Here is a 15,184-nt window from a genome sequence, read left to right on the forward strand (position 1 = left end):
ACCTGATAATCCAGATTAGGGGGAGGCGCTGTTCCCAAATGAACCACTGGGGGGGGGGGGGTCCCTGACTCAATACAACAGTATGATAATCCAGATTAGGGGGAGGCGCTGTTCCCAAATGAACCACTGGGGGGGGGGGGGTCCCTGACTCAATACAACAGTATGATAATCCAGTTTAGGGGGAGGCGCTGTTCCCAAATGAACCACTGGGTGGGGGGGGGTCCCTGACTCAATACAACAGTATGATAATCCAGTTTAGGGGGAGGCGCTGTTCCCAAATGAACCACTGGGGGGGTCCCTGACTCAATACAACAGTATGATAATCCAGATTAGGGGGAGGCGCTGTTCCCAAATGAACCACTGGGGGGGGTCCCTGACTCAATACAACAGTATGATAATCCAGTTTAGGGGGAGGCGCTGTTCCCAAATGAACCACTGGGGGGTCCCTGACTCAATACAACAGTATGATAATCCAGATTAGGGGAGGCGCTGTTCCCAAATGAACCACTGGGTGGGGGGGGGGTCCCTGACTCAATACAACAGTATGATAATCCAGTTTAGGGGGAGGCGCTGTTCCCAAATGAACCACTGGGTGGGGGGGGTCCCTGACTCAATACAACAGTATGATAATCCAGTTTAGGGGGAGGCGCTGTTCCCAAATGAACCACTGGGTGGGGGGGGTCCCTGACTCAATACAACAGTATGATAATCCAGATTAGGGGACACGCTGTTCCTAAATGAACCACTGGGGGGAGCCAATGCAAGTGGTCATTAAATGACTCGTTGTCAGTATGTAGGAGCAGGATGTTGATGTGTGACTTCCTGTTTTCAGAGTTTTACTGAACACTACATTCTAAATAGTATGATTAGTACACAGAATGTTGTTTTAGTAAATAGTAGACAGATCAGGGACCAGTGGGGGACGGGGACCAGTGGGGGACGGGGACAGGGACCAGTGGGGGACAGGGACCAGTGGGGGACGGGGACCAGTGGGGGACGGGGACCAGTGGGGGACGGGGACCAGTGGGGGACGGGGACCAGTGGGGGACGGGGACCAGTGGGGGACGGGGACCGGGACCAGTGGGGGACGGGGACCAGTGGGGGACGGGACCAGTGGGGGACGGGGACCAGTGGGGGGGGACGGGGACCAGTGGGGGACCAGTGGGGGATGGGGACAGGGACCAGTGGGGGACGGGGACCAGTGGGGGACGGGGACAGGGACCAGTGGGGGACGGGGACAGGGACCAGTGGGGGACAGGGACAGGGACCAGTGGGGGACAGGGACCAGTGGGGGACAGGGACCAGTGGGGACGGGGACCAGTGGGGGACGGGGACAGGGACCAGTGGGGGACAGGGACCAGTGGGTTTGTCAGTGTGGAAGGGGACAGGGACCAGTGTTGAAGGGGACAGGGACCAGTGGGTTTGTCAGTGTGGAAGGGGACAGGGACCAGTGGGGGACAGGGACCAGTGGGTTTGTCAGTGTGGAAGGGGACAGGGACCAGTGTGGAAGGGGACAGGGACCAGTGTGGAAGGGGACAGGGACCAGTGTGGAAGGACAGGGACTGTCTTTGTCTCCTCTACACCTGCAGTTGTCAGAACAGTGGCTCTTTGTTCAGCCGGAATGCTGCTATACTGGTTCTGACATATCTACTGAGAGGGGGGAGAGAGAGAAGGGGGGGAGAGGCGGAGAGGGAGAGAGTTAGTCGTCCAGAACAGTAGTGATCTGAAAACGAGGGAACAGCATTGTGACAGACAGCAGGAATGACTTGTCATCTGTCTACTGGGGGGGACTCATGTTGTGTCTGTGTGTCCAGGTGCAGCCCCAAAGCCAGTGGCTCCAGTAGACCCCTGGGGGCCCCCGTCCTCCTCTGTTTCCCCCATGAAGAGCAGTGATCCCTGGGGAACCAACCCTGCTCCCGACCCCTGGGGTTCTGGAGGAACCTCCTACGCAGGTACACCTCAACACCAGGGTTTAGTTAGCTCGGTATTGAGGGCGGGCCCCGGTCGGTTTTGAGGGCGGGCCCCGGTCGGGCTGAGGGCGGGCCCCGGTCGGTATTGAGGGCGGGCCCCGGTCGGTATTGAGGGCGGGCCCAGGTCCCTGTATTGAGGGCGGGCCCCGGTCGGTATTGAGGGCGGGCCCCGGTCGGTGGCTGAGGGCGGGCCCCGGTCGGTAGCTGAGGGCGGGCCCCGGTCGGTCTGAGGGCGGGCCCCGGTCGGTATTGAGGGCGGGCCCCGGTCGGTATTGAGGGCGGGCCCCGGTCGGTATTGAGGGCGGGCCCAGGTCTCGGATTGAGGGCGGGCCCAGGTCTCGGTATTGAGGGCGGGCCCCGGTAGGCTGAGGGCGGGCCCAGGTCGGTATTGAGGGCGGGCCCAGGTCGGTATTGAGGGCGGGCCCAGGTCCCGGTATTGGGGGGCGGGCCCAGGTCTCGGTATTGAGGGCGGGCCCAGGTCTCGGTATTGAGGGCGGGCCCCGGTCGGTATTGAGGGCGGGCCCCGGTCTCGGTATTGAGGGCGGGCCCCGGTCGGTATTGAGGGCGGGCCCAGGTCTCTGTATTGAGGGCGGGCCCCGGTCTCGGTATTGAGGGCGGGCCCCGGTCTCTGTATTGAGGGCGGGCCCCGGTCGGTATTGAGGGCGGGCCCCGGGTCTCTGTCTGAGGGCGGGCCCCAGGGTCTCTGCTGAGGGCGGGCCCCGGTCTCTGTATTGAGGGCGGGCCCCGGTCTCTGTATTGAGGGCGGGCCCCGGTCTCTGTATCTGAGGGCGGGCCCGGTCTCTGTATTGAGGGCGGGCCCCGGTCTCGGTATTGAGGGCGGGCCCCGGTCTCGGTATTGAGGGCGGGCCCCGGTCGGTATTGAGGGCGGGCCCAGGTCTCGGTATTGAGGGCGGGCCCCGGTCGGCTGAGGGCGGGCCCCGGTCTCGGTATTGAGGGCGGGCCCCGGTCTCGGTATTGAGGGCGGGCCCCGGTCTCGGTATTGAGGGCGGGCCCCGGTCGGCTGAGGGCGGGCCCAGGTCTCGGTATTGAGGGCGGGCCCAGGTCTCGGTATTGAGGGCGGGCCCCGGTCTCGGTATTGAGGGCGGGCCCCGGGTCTCGGGGACCATTGAGGGCGGGCCCCGGTCTCGGTATTGAGGGCGGGCCCGGTCTCGGTATTGAGGGCGGGCCCCGGTCTCGGTATTGAGGGCGGGCCCAGGTCTCGGTATTGAGGGCGGGCTCAAATGTCTGAGTCAATAAGTATTCAACCCACAGTTGAAACTGGAGCAGCAGCACGACCAGGTGGACTGGGGACAACAAGGAGTCATCATCCAGGGGTAACCTGTGTCTCTCTCTCTCTCTCTCTCTGTCTCTCTCTCTGTCTCTCTCTCTGTCTCTCTCTGTGTCTCTCTCTCTCTCTCTCTCTCTCTCTCTCTCTGTAATCCTCTAGGTGATCCTCTAGGTGATGGTCGGGGTCTCTCCTCCCTGACTAGTGGTACCGGGGACCTGTTTGACCCTCTGTCCAACAGGAAGACCCCAGAGTCCTTCCTGGGTCCTAATGCAGCATTGGTCAACCTGGATTCACTGGTCACCAAGCCTCCTCAGCCTGCTCCTATTGTCAACCCCTTCCTCGCTGCCGCAGGTACCGACACCTGTACCGTCCCCCCTGTAACCGACACCCCCTGTACCGACACCCCCTGTACCGACACCCCCCGTACCGACACCCCCCGCACCGACACCTGTACCGACACCCCCTGTACCGACCCCCTGTACCGACACCCCCCGTACCGACACCCCCCGGCCGACACCTTGTACCGACACCCCCCTGTACCGACACCCCCGCACGCCCCGTCCCGACACCTTGTACCGCCCCCCGTACCGACGCCCCCAGTACCGACACCCCCGTACCGACACCCCCCGTACCGACACCTTGTACCTGACCCCCGTACCGACACCCCCGTACCGACACCTGGACCCCCCCGACCGACGCCCTCCCGTACCGACACCCCCAGTACCGACCCCCCAGTACCGACACCCCCCACCGACACCCCCGTGCCGACACCCCCAGTACTGGGCAGATGGTACACCAGCGGTCCTCTGGGACCCCCCCGTACCGACACCCTCCCGTACCGACACCCCTCCCGTCCCGACACCCCCAGTACTGGGCAGATGGTACACCAGCGGTCCTCTGGGACCCCCCCGTACCGACACCCCCCCGTACCGACACCCCCAGTACTGGGCAGATGGTACACCAGCGGTCCTCTGGGACCCCCCGTGCCGACACCCCCAGTACCGACACCCCCCTGTACCGACACCCCCCGTACCGACACCCCCAGTACTGGGCAGATGGTACACCAGCGGTCCTCTGGGACCCCCCCGTACCGACACCCCCAGTACCGACACCCCCGTGCCGACACCCCCAGTACTGGGCAGATGGTACACCAGCGGTCCTCTGGGACCCCCGTACCGACACCCCCAGTACCGACACCCCCTGTACCGACACCCCCGTACCGACACCCCAGTACTGGGCAGATGGTACACCAGCGGTCCTCTGGGACCCCCCGTACCGACACCCTCCCGTACCGACACCCCCCGTACCGACACCCCCAGTACTGGGCAGATGGTACACCAGCGGTCCTCTGGGACCCCCGCACCGACACCCTCCAGTACCGACACCCCCGTACCGACACCCCCAGTACCGACACCCCCAGTACCGACACCCCGCACCGACACCCCCATTACTGGGCAGATGGTACACCAGCGGTCCTCTGGGACCCCGTACCGACACCCCCCGTACCGACACCCCCAGTACCGACACCCCCGTACCGACACCCCCAGTACTGGGCAGATGGTACACCAGCGGTCCTCTGGGACCCCGCACCGACATCCCCCGCACCGACACCCCCAGTACTGGGCAGATGGTACACCAGCGGTCCTCTGGGACCCCCAGTACCGACACCCCAGTACTGGGCAGATGGTACACCAGCGGTCCTCTGGGACCCCCAGTACCGACACCCCCAGTACTGGGCAGATGGTACACCAGCGGTCCTCTGGGACCCCCAGTACCGACACCCCCAGTACTGGGCAGATGGTACACCAGCGGTCCTCTGGGACCCCCCGTACCGACACCCCCAGTACCGACACCCCCCGTACCGACACCCCAGTACTGGGCAGATGGTACACCAGCGGTCCTCTGGGACCCCCAGTACCGACACCCCAGTACTGGGCAGATGGTACACCAGCGGTCCTCTGGGACCCCCCCGTACCGACACCCCCAGTACTGGGCAGATGGTACACCAGCGGTCCTCTGGGACCCCCGCACCGACACCCTCCCGCACCGACACCCCCCGCACCGACACCCCCAGTACTGGGCAGATGGTACACCAGCGGTCCTCTGGGACCCCCGTACCGACACCCCCAGTACCGACCCCCCAGTACCGACACCTCCCCGTACCGACACCCTCCCATACCGACACCCCCCCGTACCGACACCCCCAGTACTGGGCAGATGGTACACCAGCGGTCCTCTGGGACCCTCCCGTACCGACACCCCCCGTACCGACACCCCCCGCACCGACACCCCCAGTACTGGGCAGATGGTACACCAGCGGTCCTCTGGGACCCCCAGTACCGACACCCCCAGTACCGACACCCTTGTCGACACCCCCAGTACTGGGCAGATGGTACACCAGCGGTCCTCTGGGACCTAAGTACCGACACCCCCAGTACTGGGCAGATGGTACACCAGCGGTCCTCTGGGACCCCCCGTCTCTCGACACCCCCCCGTACCGACACCCCCAGTACTGGGCAGATGGTACACCAGCTGTCCTCTGGGACCCCCGTACCGACACCCCCAGTACTGGGCAGATGGTACACCAGCGGTCCTCTGGGACCCCCTTACCGACACCCCTTTCTCGACACCCCCAGTACTGGGCAGATGGTACACCAGCGGTCCTCTGGGACCCCCTGTCGACACCCCCCCGTCGACACCCCCAGTACTGGGCAGATGGTACACCAGCGGTCCTCTGGGACCCCTTCTCGACACCCCCCTACCGACACCCTCCTGTACCGACACCCCCGCATCGGACACCCCCAGTACTGGGCAGATGGTACACCAGCGGTCCTCTGGGACCCCCCTCGACACCCTCCTGTCTCGACACCCCCCGTACCGACACCCCCAGTACTGGGCAGATGGTACACCAGCGGTCCTCTGGGACCCCCACCGACACCCTCCCGCACCGACACCCCCCGTCCGACACCCCCAGTACTGGGCAGATGGTACACCAGCGGTCCTCTGGGACCCCCCTTTCTCGACACCCCAGTACTGGGCAGATGGTACACCAGCGGTCCTCTGGGACCCCCGTCCGACACCCCCAGTACTGGGCAGATGGTACACCAGCGGTCCTCTGGGACCCCCTGCTCGACACACCCCCTGTCTCGACCCCCAGTACTGGGCAGATGGTACACCAGCGGTCCTCTGGGACCCCCTGCCGACACCCTCCCGTCCGACACCCCCCGTACCGACACCCCCAGTACTGGGCAGATGGTACACCAGCGGTCCTCTGGGACCCTCCCTGCATCGACACCCTCCCGTACCGACACCCCCCGTACCGACACCCCCAGTACTGGGCAGATGGTACACCAGCGGTCCTCTGGGACCCTCCCGCCGACACCCCCTCCCGTACCGACACCCCCGTACCGACACCCCCAGTACTGGGCAGATGGTACACCAGCGGTCCTCTGGGACCCTCCTGTCACCGACACCCTCCCTGCCGACACCCCCCGTACCGACACCCCAAGTACTGGGCAGATGGTACACCAGCGGTCCTCTGGGACCCCCGTACCGACACCCCCAGTACTGGGCAGATGGTACACCAGCGGTCCTCTGGGACCCCCCCGTACCGACACCCCCCCCGTACCGACACCCCCAGTACTGGGCAGATGGTACACCAGCGGTCCTCTGGGACCCTCCAAGGTGTACACGTTTTGGGCTTTTGGCCCCCTATCAAAGCTTGATGATTAGTTATATTTAAATCAGCTGTGTATTGCTCGGGGGACAAAACCCAAACCGTGTTCCCCTTGGGTCCCCCAGGACTGAGTTTGGGAAACTTCTGTGGTACACACACAGTACGGAGACAGATGTTGAAAATCTCCTCTCTCTCTCGCTCATAATCTCTCTGTTCTCTCAATTCAAGAGGTCTTTATTCATTCACAAAACATACACATGTATAATATAACATACACACATACATGTATAATATAACACACACATACATGTATAACACATCAAAATAAAGCTTAACTTCTTGTTAACACGTTAGCCTGTCCTAGACTAACTAACATTAACACGTTAGCCTGTCCTAGACTAACTAACATTAACACGTTAGCCTGTCCTAGACTAACTAACATTAACACGTTAGCCTGTCCTAGACTAACTAACATTAACACGTTAGCCTGTCCTAGACTAACTAACATTAACACGTTAGCCTGTTCTAGACTAACTAACATTAACACGTTAGCCTTTCCTAGACTAACTAACATTAACACGTTAGCCTGTCCTAGACTAACTAACATTAACACGTTAGCCTGTCCTAGACTAACTAACATTAACACGTTAGCCTGTCCTAGACTAACTAACATTAACACGTTAGCCTGTCCTAGACTAACTAACATTAACACGTTAGCCTGTCCTAGACTAACTAACATTAACACGTTAGCCTGTCCTAGACTAACTAACATTAACACGTTAGCCTGTCCTAGACTAACTAACATTAACACGTTAGCCTGTCCTAGACTAACTAACATTAACACGTTAGCCTGTCCTAGACTAACTAACATTAACACGTTAGCCTGTCCTAGACTAACTAACACGTTAGCCTGTCCTAGACTAACTAACACGTTAGCCTGTCCTAGACTGACTAACATTAACACGTTAGCCTGTCCTAGACTAACTAACATTAACACGTTAGCCTGTCCTAGACTGACTAACATTAACACGTTAGCCTGTCCTAGACTGACTAACATTAACACGTTAGCCTGTCCTAGACTAACTAACATTAACACGTTAGCCTGTCCTAGACTAACTAACATTAACACGTTAGCCTGTCCTAGACTAACTAACATTAACACGTTAGCCTGTCCTAGACTAACTAACATTAACACGTTAGCCTGTCCTAGACTAACTAACACGTTAGCCTGTCCTAGACTAACTAACACGTTAGCCTGTCCTAGACTAACTAACACGTTAGCCTGTCCTAGACTAACTAACACGTTAGCCTGTCCTAGACTAACACGTTAGCCTGTCCTAGACTAACTAACATTAACACGTTAGCCTGTCCTAGACTAACTAACACGTTAGCCTGTCCTAGACTAACTAACATTAACATGTAAACAAATAAGCATAAATATGGGTTGTATTTACAATGGTGTTTGTTCTTCACTGGTTGCCCTTTTCTCGTGGCAACAGGTCACAAATCTTGCTGCTGTGATGTCACACTGTGGAATTTCACCCAGTAGATATGGGAGTTTATCAAAATTGGGTTTGTTTGTGGATCTGTGTAATCTGAGGGAAATATGTCTCTCTAATATGGTCATACATTGGGCAGGAAGTGCAGCTCAGTTTCCACCTCATTTTGTGGGCAGTGAGCACATAGCCTGTCTTCTCTTGAGAGCCATGTCTGCCTACGGCGGCCTTTCTCAATAGCAAGGCTATGCTCACTGAGTCTGTACATCGTCTCTCTCTCTCTGGTGTTCGGTAATGCTGACCTCTTCTCTGTGTTCTGTTTGTCTCTCCTGTGTCTCCTTAGGAGCCGCCCCTGTAGCCGCCCCCCAGGCCAACCCCTTCCAGATGGGCCAGCCTAACCCCCCTACCCTAAACCAGATGAGGGTCAGCCCTATGCCAGGCCTGAGTCTGGGAGGGGGAGCAGGGTTCAGCAGCTTGTCCTCCATGGTCGACCCTCTGCCCCCCCTGACGGGCCACATGGTGCCCGGGGTTGGAGGGATGGGGGGTTTCCCGGCCTCTATGCCTCTGACCCAGCCCCTCTTCGGCTCAGCTCTGCCCCCCACAGCTGGCACACAGCCCCCCGGGACCACTAACCCCTTCTTGTTGTGAGGAACACCTCAACTACACCCCCCTCCCAACCACCCCCTTCAAGACAACACCCCTGGACTCCTCTCCTGTCTTTCCAACCCCCCCTCTCCTCTTCCTCTCTCTTCCTCTCTCTCTCTCTCCTCATCTCTCCCATCTGCTCTTCCTCTCTCCCCTCTCCTCTTCCTCTCCTCTTCCTCTCCTCTACCTCTCTCTCCTCTTCCTCTCTCTCTCTCCTCTCCCCTATTCCTCTTCCTCTCTCTCCTCTTCCTCTCTCTCTCCTCTCCCCTATTCCTCTTCCTCTCTCTCTCTCCTCATCTCTCCCATCTGCTCTTCCTCTCTCCCCTCTCCTCTTCCTCTCCGTCCTCTCTCCTCTTCCTCTCTCTCTCCTCTTCCTCTCTCTCTCCTCTTCCTCTCTCTCTCCTCTTCCTCTCTCTCTCCTCTTCCTCTTTCTCTCCTCATCTCTCCCATCTGCTCTTCCTCTCTCCCATCTGCTCTTCCTCTCTCCCCTCTCCTCTTCCTCTCCGTCCTCTCTCCTCTCCCCTATTCCTCTTCCTCTCTCTCCTCTTCCTCTCCCTCTCTCTCTCCTCTCCCTCTCTCTCTCCTCTCCCTCTCTCTCTCCTCTCCCTCTCTCTCTCCTCTCCCTCTCTCTCTCCTCTTCCTCTCTCTCCTCTTCCTCTCTCTCCTCTTCCTCTCTCTCCTCTTCCTCTCTCTCCTCTCCCTCTCTCTCCTCTCCCTCTTCCTCTCTCTCCTCTCCCCTATTCCTGGCTGTTCTGACTGTTATTAATGCTAGTCTGATCATGGAGTGAATCTAACGAAACCTGTACAACCCCAGTGAGGTGTGTGTGTGTGTGTGTGTGTGTGTGTGTGTGTGTGTGTGTGTGTGTGTGTGTGTGTGTGTGTGTGTGTGTGCGTGCACCGTTAGTCCTTAGTTGGAGACGACTCCACTGCCTGGTACACTGTGTTACTACCCCCCACCCCGTTACCTGCCACAACTTGTGAGGTCACTGCTTAGCGACCCTGACCTATGACCCTGACACACAGCCACATATGATTTTTCACCCCGAGGTCAACGTGTGAATTTTCACCCCGAGGTCAACGTGTGAATTTTCACCCTCGAGGTCAACGTGTGAATTTTCACCCCGAGGTCAACGTGTGAATTTTCACCCCCGAGGTCAACGTGTGAATTTTCACCCCGAGGTCAACGTGTGAATTTTCAACCCCCGAGGTCAACGTGTGAATTTTCAACCCCCGAGGTCAACGTGTGAATTTTCAACCCCCGAGGTCAACGTGTGAATTTTCAACCCCCCGAGGTCAACGTGTGAATTTTTTTCCCCCCGAGGTCAACGTGTGAATTTTCCTCCCCGAGGTCAACGTGTGAATTTTCACCCCGAGGTCAACGTGTGAATTTTCACCCCCCGAGGTCAACGTGTGAATTTTCACCCCCCCGAGGTCAACGTGTGAATTTTCACCCCGAGGTCAACGTGTGAATTTTCACCCCGAGGTCAACGTGTGAATTTTCACCCCGAGGTCAACGTGTGAATTTTCACCCCCCGAGGTCAACGTGTGAATTTTCACCCCCTGAGGTCAACGTGTGAATTTTCACCCTCCTCCCCGAGGTCAACGTGTGAATTTTCACCCCCGAGGTCAACGTGTGAATTTTCACCCCGAGGTCAACGTGTGAATTTTCACCCCCCGAGGTCAACGTGTGAATTTTCACCCCGAGGTCAACGTGTGAATTTTCACCCCCGAGGTCAACGTGTGAATTTTCACCCCCGAGGTCAACGTGTGAATTTTCACCCCCCGAGGTCAACGTGTGAATTTTCACCCCCCGAGGTCAACGTGTGAATTTTCACCCCGAGGTCAACGTGTGAATTTTCACCCCGAGGTCAACGTGTGAATTTTCACCCCGAGGTCAACGTGTGAATTTTCACCCCCGAGGTCAACGTGTGAATTTTCACCCCCCGAGGTCAACGTGTGAATTTTCACCCCCGAGGTCAACGTGTGAATTTTCACCCCCGAGGTCAACGTGTGAATTTTCCCCCGAGGTCAACGTGTGAATTTTCACCCCCGAGGTCAACGTGTGAATTTTCACCCCCCCCGAGGTCAACGTGTGAATTTTCACCCCCCTGCAAATGTATATATGAACTTTAACCCCTGAGGTCAACGTATATGTGAACTTTAACCCCTGAGGTCAACGTATATGAACTGGTGACTGGGTGGAGGAACTTTCTCAGAAGAGGAAGAGACGGTGTTTATTTGGGAGTGAAAGACTCAAGGGACTTGTTTCTGTAGACTAAAGATGTCTGTTATTATACAACTGTCTGGAGTCCTTTAGGGCCCCCGGCTGGAGTCCTTTAGGGTCCCCCCGGCTGGAGTCCTTTAGGGCCCCGGCTGGAGTCCCTTAGGCCCCCCGGCTGGAGTCCTTTAGGCCCCCCGGCTGGAGTCCTTTAGGGCCTCCCCCGGCTGGAGTCCTTTAGGCCCCCGGCTGGAGTCCTTTAGGGCCCCCGGCTGGAGTCCTTAGGCCCCCCCGGCTGGAGTCCTTTAGGCCCCCCGGCTGGAGTCCTTTAGGGGCCCCCCGGCTGGAGTCCTTTAGGCCCCCCTGGCTGGAGTCCTTTAGCCCCCCTGAGTTAACATCTGACTCCAGGACTGTGGTTAACTGGGCCCTTACCTCAACCATTTATAGAGACAGGAGTTAACATCTGACTCCAGGACTGTGGTTAACGGGCCCTAACCTCCACCATTTACACAACCTGTCCTGTCTGTCACCACCTATCTCCTAGTGGAACTGACCTGTCCTAGACTACACAACCTGTCTGTCTGTCACCACCTATCTCCTAGTGGAACTGACCTGTCCTAGACTACACAACCTGTCTGTCTGTCACCACCTGTCTCCTAGTGGAACTGACCTGTCCTAGACTACACAACCTGTCTGTCTGTCACCACCTATCTCCTAGTGGAACTGACCTGTCCTAGACTACACAACCTGTCTGTCTGTAACCATCTATCTCTTAGTTTAACTGACCTGTCCTAGACTACACAACCTGTCTGTCACCATCTATCTCCTAGTGTAACTGACCTGTCTGTCTGTCACCACCTGTCTCCTAGTGGAACTGACCTGTCCTAGACTACACAACCTGTCTGTCTGTCACCACCTATCTCCTAGTGGAACTGACCTGTCCTAGACTACACAACCTGTCTGTCTGTAACCATCTATCTCTTAGTTTAACTGACCTGTCCTAGACTACACAACCTGTCTGTCACCATCTATCTCCTAGTGGAACTGACCTGTCCTAGACTACACAACCTGTCTGTCTGTCACCACCTATCTCCTAGTGGAACTGACCTGTCCTAGACTACACAACCTGTCTGTAACTGACCTGTCCGAGACTACACAACCTGTCTGTCTGTAACCATCTATCTCTTAGTTTAACTGACCTGTCCTAGACTACACAACCTGTCTGTCTGTAACCATCTGTCTCCTAGTGTAACTGACCTGTCCTAGACTACACAACCTGTCTGTCTGTAACTACCTAGTACCCTCCCCTGGACTGGTATTACAGCTGAGACAGACAGGGGGCCCTTTCTACCTAGTACCCTCCCCTGGACTGGTATTACAGCTGAGACAGACAGGGGGCCCTTTCTACCTAGTACCCTCCCCTGGAACTGGTATTACAGCTGAGACAGACAGGGGGCCCTTTCTACCTAGTACCCTCCCCTGGAACTGGTATTACAGCTGAGACAGACAGGGGGCCCTTTCTACCTAGTACCCTCCCTGGACTGGTATTACAGCTGAGACAGACAGGGGCCCTTTCTACCTAGTACCCTCCCCTGGACTGGTATTACAGCTGAGACAGACAGGGGCCCTTTCTACCTAGTACCCTCCCCTGTACTGGTATGACAGCTGAGACAGACAGGGGGCCCTTTCTACCTAGTACCCTCCCCTGGACTGGTATTACAGCTGAGACAGACAGGGGGCCCTTTCTACCTAGTACCCTCCCTAGACTGGTATTACAGCTGAGACAGACAGGGGCCCTTTCTACCTAGTACCCTCCCCTGGACTGGTATTACAGCTGAGACAGACAGGGGGCCCTTTCTACCTAGTACCCTCCCCTGGACTGGTATTACAGCTGAGACAGACAGGGGGCCCTTTCTACCTAGTACCCTCCCCTGGACTGGTATTACAGCTGAGACAGACAGGGGGCCCTTTCTACCTAGTACCCTCCCCTGGACTGGTATTACAGCTGAGACAGACAGGGGGCCCTTTCTACCTAGTACCCTCCCCTGGACTGGTATTACAGCTGAGACAGACAGGGGGCCCTTTCTACTCAGGCACAGGGAGGGGCAGCTCAGAACCTGGGGGTTGTTTGTGGTCCTGAGTGATTCTCTGCAACAACAACTGAAGTGGATTTAAACATTGAAAGTGTACCAATGGTCCTTCTGTGTTAGCGGCTGAAAATGTGGTTTTGTCAGGTCTTCCTCTTCTGATGCTATGATGCCCAGTTCTGTCTGTGTGTAGTCTGGTGCTGTGAGGTTTCTAGGCTTCACAGACGACAGTCTGGTTACTTGGCTTCACAGACAACAGTCTGGTGCTGTGAGGTTTCTAGGCTTCACAGACGACAGTCTGGTTACTAGGCTTCACAGACAACAGTCTGGTGCTGTGAGGTTTCTAGGCTTCACAGACGACAGTCTGGTTACTAGGCTTCACAGACAACAGTCTGGTGCTGTGAGGTTTCTAGGCTTCACAGACAACAGTCTGGTTACTAGGCTTCACAGACAACAGTCTGGTGCTGTGAGGTTACTAGGCTTCACAGACAACAGTCTGGTGCTGTGAGGTTTCTAGGCTTCACAGACAACAGTCTGGTGCTGTGAGGTTTCTAGGCTTCACAGACAACAGTCTGGTTACTAGGCTTCACAGACAACAGTCTGGTGCTGTGAGGTTTCTAGGCTTCACAGACAACAGTCTGGTTACTAGGCTTCACAGACAACAGTCTGGTGCTGTGAGGTTTCTAGGCTTCACAGACAACAGTCTGGTTACTAGGCTTCACAGACAACAGTCTGGTGCTGTGAGGTTTCTAGGCTTCACAGACGACAGTCTGGTTACTTGGCTTCACAGACAACAGTCTGGTGCTGTGAGGTTTCTAGGCTTCACAGACAACAGTCTGGTTACTAGGCTTCACAGACAACAGTCTGGTTACTAGGCTTCACAGACAACAGTCTGGTTACTAGGCTTCACAGACAACATTATGACACTCCTTCCTGTCTGAAAGCGTCCCCATGTTCAGAATTATATTTGTATTATTCTCACTCTAGTCTTTATTTACACACGTAATATTTCTTGGGAGCTGCTTGTGTCTGGATGGTGTGCTAACCTGTTTTTGACATTATAATAATGTAATATAATTTATATCGTTTTGTATTATCCTAACATAATATTGTGGGTCTTTTTATTCTGTAATTTCTTCCTGGGGGGGTTTTATAGGATCAGGGGGAGGGGGTATATTAACACCAGTCTAAACCAGCTTCACCTGGAGCTGCTATGGGACAATAAAACGGATCACTTTCAGCGCTGAGTCTCCATGTGTGGCCTGTTTCTCTGTCTCTGTCTCTGTCTCTCTCTCTCTCTCGTCTGTGTGTGGCCTGTTTCTCTCTCTCTGTCTCTGTCTCTGTCTGTCTCGTCTGTGTGTGGCCTGTTTCTCTCTCGGGTGTGGGTGTGGCGTGTGTGTGCGCGGCTGGAAACACACAGTACGACCACGGGTGTATTCATTTAGTCTAAATGTTTTGCAACGGAAATCATTCACTCCAGAACCCGGATCAGGTTTCGCAACGGGAGAAAAAAAATCAACGTTTCTATTGGACAAATTCAGGTAGGTCCCGTTTAGTTGCTAGAGTTAAAACTGGTCGTCCCCTCTCACCTTCTAACTGTAACGGAAACAAGAGGTCGTAGAGACGTACACAACACACCTTGTTCATGAAACACATTTTATTATCAGTCCAAAAATTACAACACAGAACACATCGGATCAAGAGATAACCGGCATAAGCTAAGGCCAATGTTGTTTATGTTTGGGAGGTTGGGTGGCTGTCCAATCGGTGATCGTTGTCAGGAAGCCACGCCCCGTCCTACCTA

At 56.5% G+C, this 15,184-nt stretch overlaps 1 protein-coding gene and 2 long non-coding RNA genes across 52 annotated transcripts in view; 2 read left to right on the forward strand and 1 right to left on the reverse strand.

Moving 5' to 3' along the window:
• Positions 1 to 10,113, forward strand: part of LOC127924556 (epsin-2-like) — a 46,290-nt gene extending 36,177 nt beyond the window's left edge. The window contains exons 10-12 of the mRNA XM_052509277.1: positions 1,815 to 1,952; positions 3,418 to 3,609; positions 8,774 to 10,113. Coding sequence (XP_052365237.1) covers positions 1,815 to 1,952; positions 3,418 to 3,609; positions 8,774 to 9,078 — 635 coding nt within the window. The 3' untranslated portion in view covers positions 9,079 to 10,113. The remainder of the gene's footprint in view (positions 1 to 1,814; positions 1,953 to 3,417; positions 3,610 to 8,773) is intronic.
• A 1,561-nt stretch (positions 10,114 to 11,674) lies between these two features.
• Positions 11,675 to 13,247, reverse strand: LOC127924561 (uncharacterized). Of its 50 annotated transcripts, none has more exons than XR_008118229.1 (7): positions 13,098 to 13,247; positions 12,551 to 12,701; positions 12,099 to 12,492; positions 11,964 to 12,044; positions 11,867 to 11,905; positions 11,790 to 11,807; positions 11,675 to 11,725 (listed from the first exon to the last, which is right to left on the reverse strand). It is a non-coding gene; the product is annotated as an uncharacterized LOC127924561 (long non-coding RNA). The 50 variants fall into 50 exon arrangements; XR_008118237.1 differs by having other exon boundaries at positions 11,681 to 11,725; positions 11,964 to 12,021; positions 12,134 to 12,492; XR_008118225.1 differs by lacking the exon at positions 11,867 to 11,905 and having other exon boundaries at positions 11,925 to 12,044.
• A 331-nt stretch (positions 13,248 to 13,578) lies between these two features.
• Positions 13,579 to 14,361, forward strand: LOC127924562 (uncharacterized). Its single transcript, XR_008118263.1, has 2 exons — positions 13,579 to 14,125; positions 14,192 to 14,361. It is a non-coding gene; the product is annotated as an uncharacterized LOC127924562 (long non-coding RNA).
• Positions 14,362 to 15,184: the final 823 nt, after the last annotated feature.

This window comes from Oncorhynchus keta, unplaced genomic scaffold (assembly GCF_023373465.1).
Source record: "Oncorhynchus keta strain PuntledgeMale-10-30-2019 unplaced genomic scaffold, Oket_V2 Un_contig_4287_pilon_pilon, whole genome shotgun sequence".
Taxonomy (NCBI): Eukaryota; Metazoa; Chordata; class Actinopteri; order Salmoniformes; family Salmonidae; genus Oncorhynchus; species Oncorhynchus keta.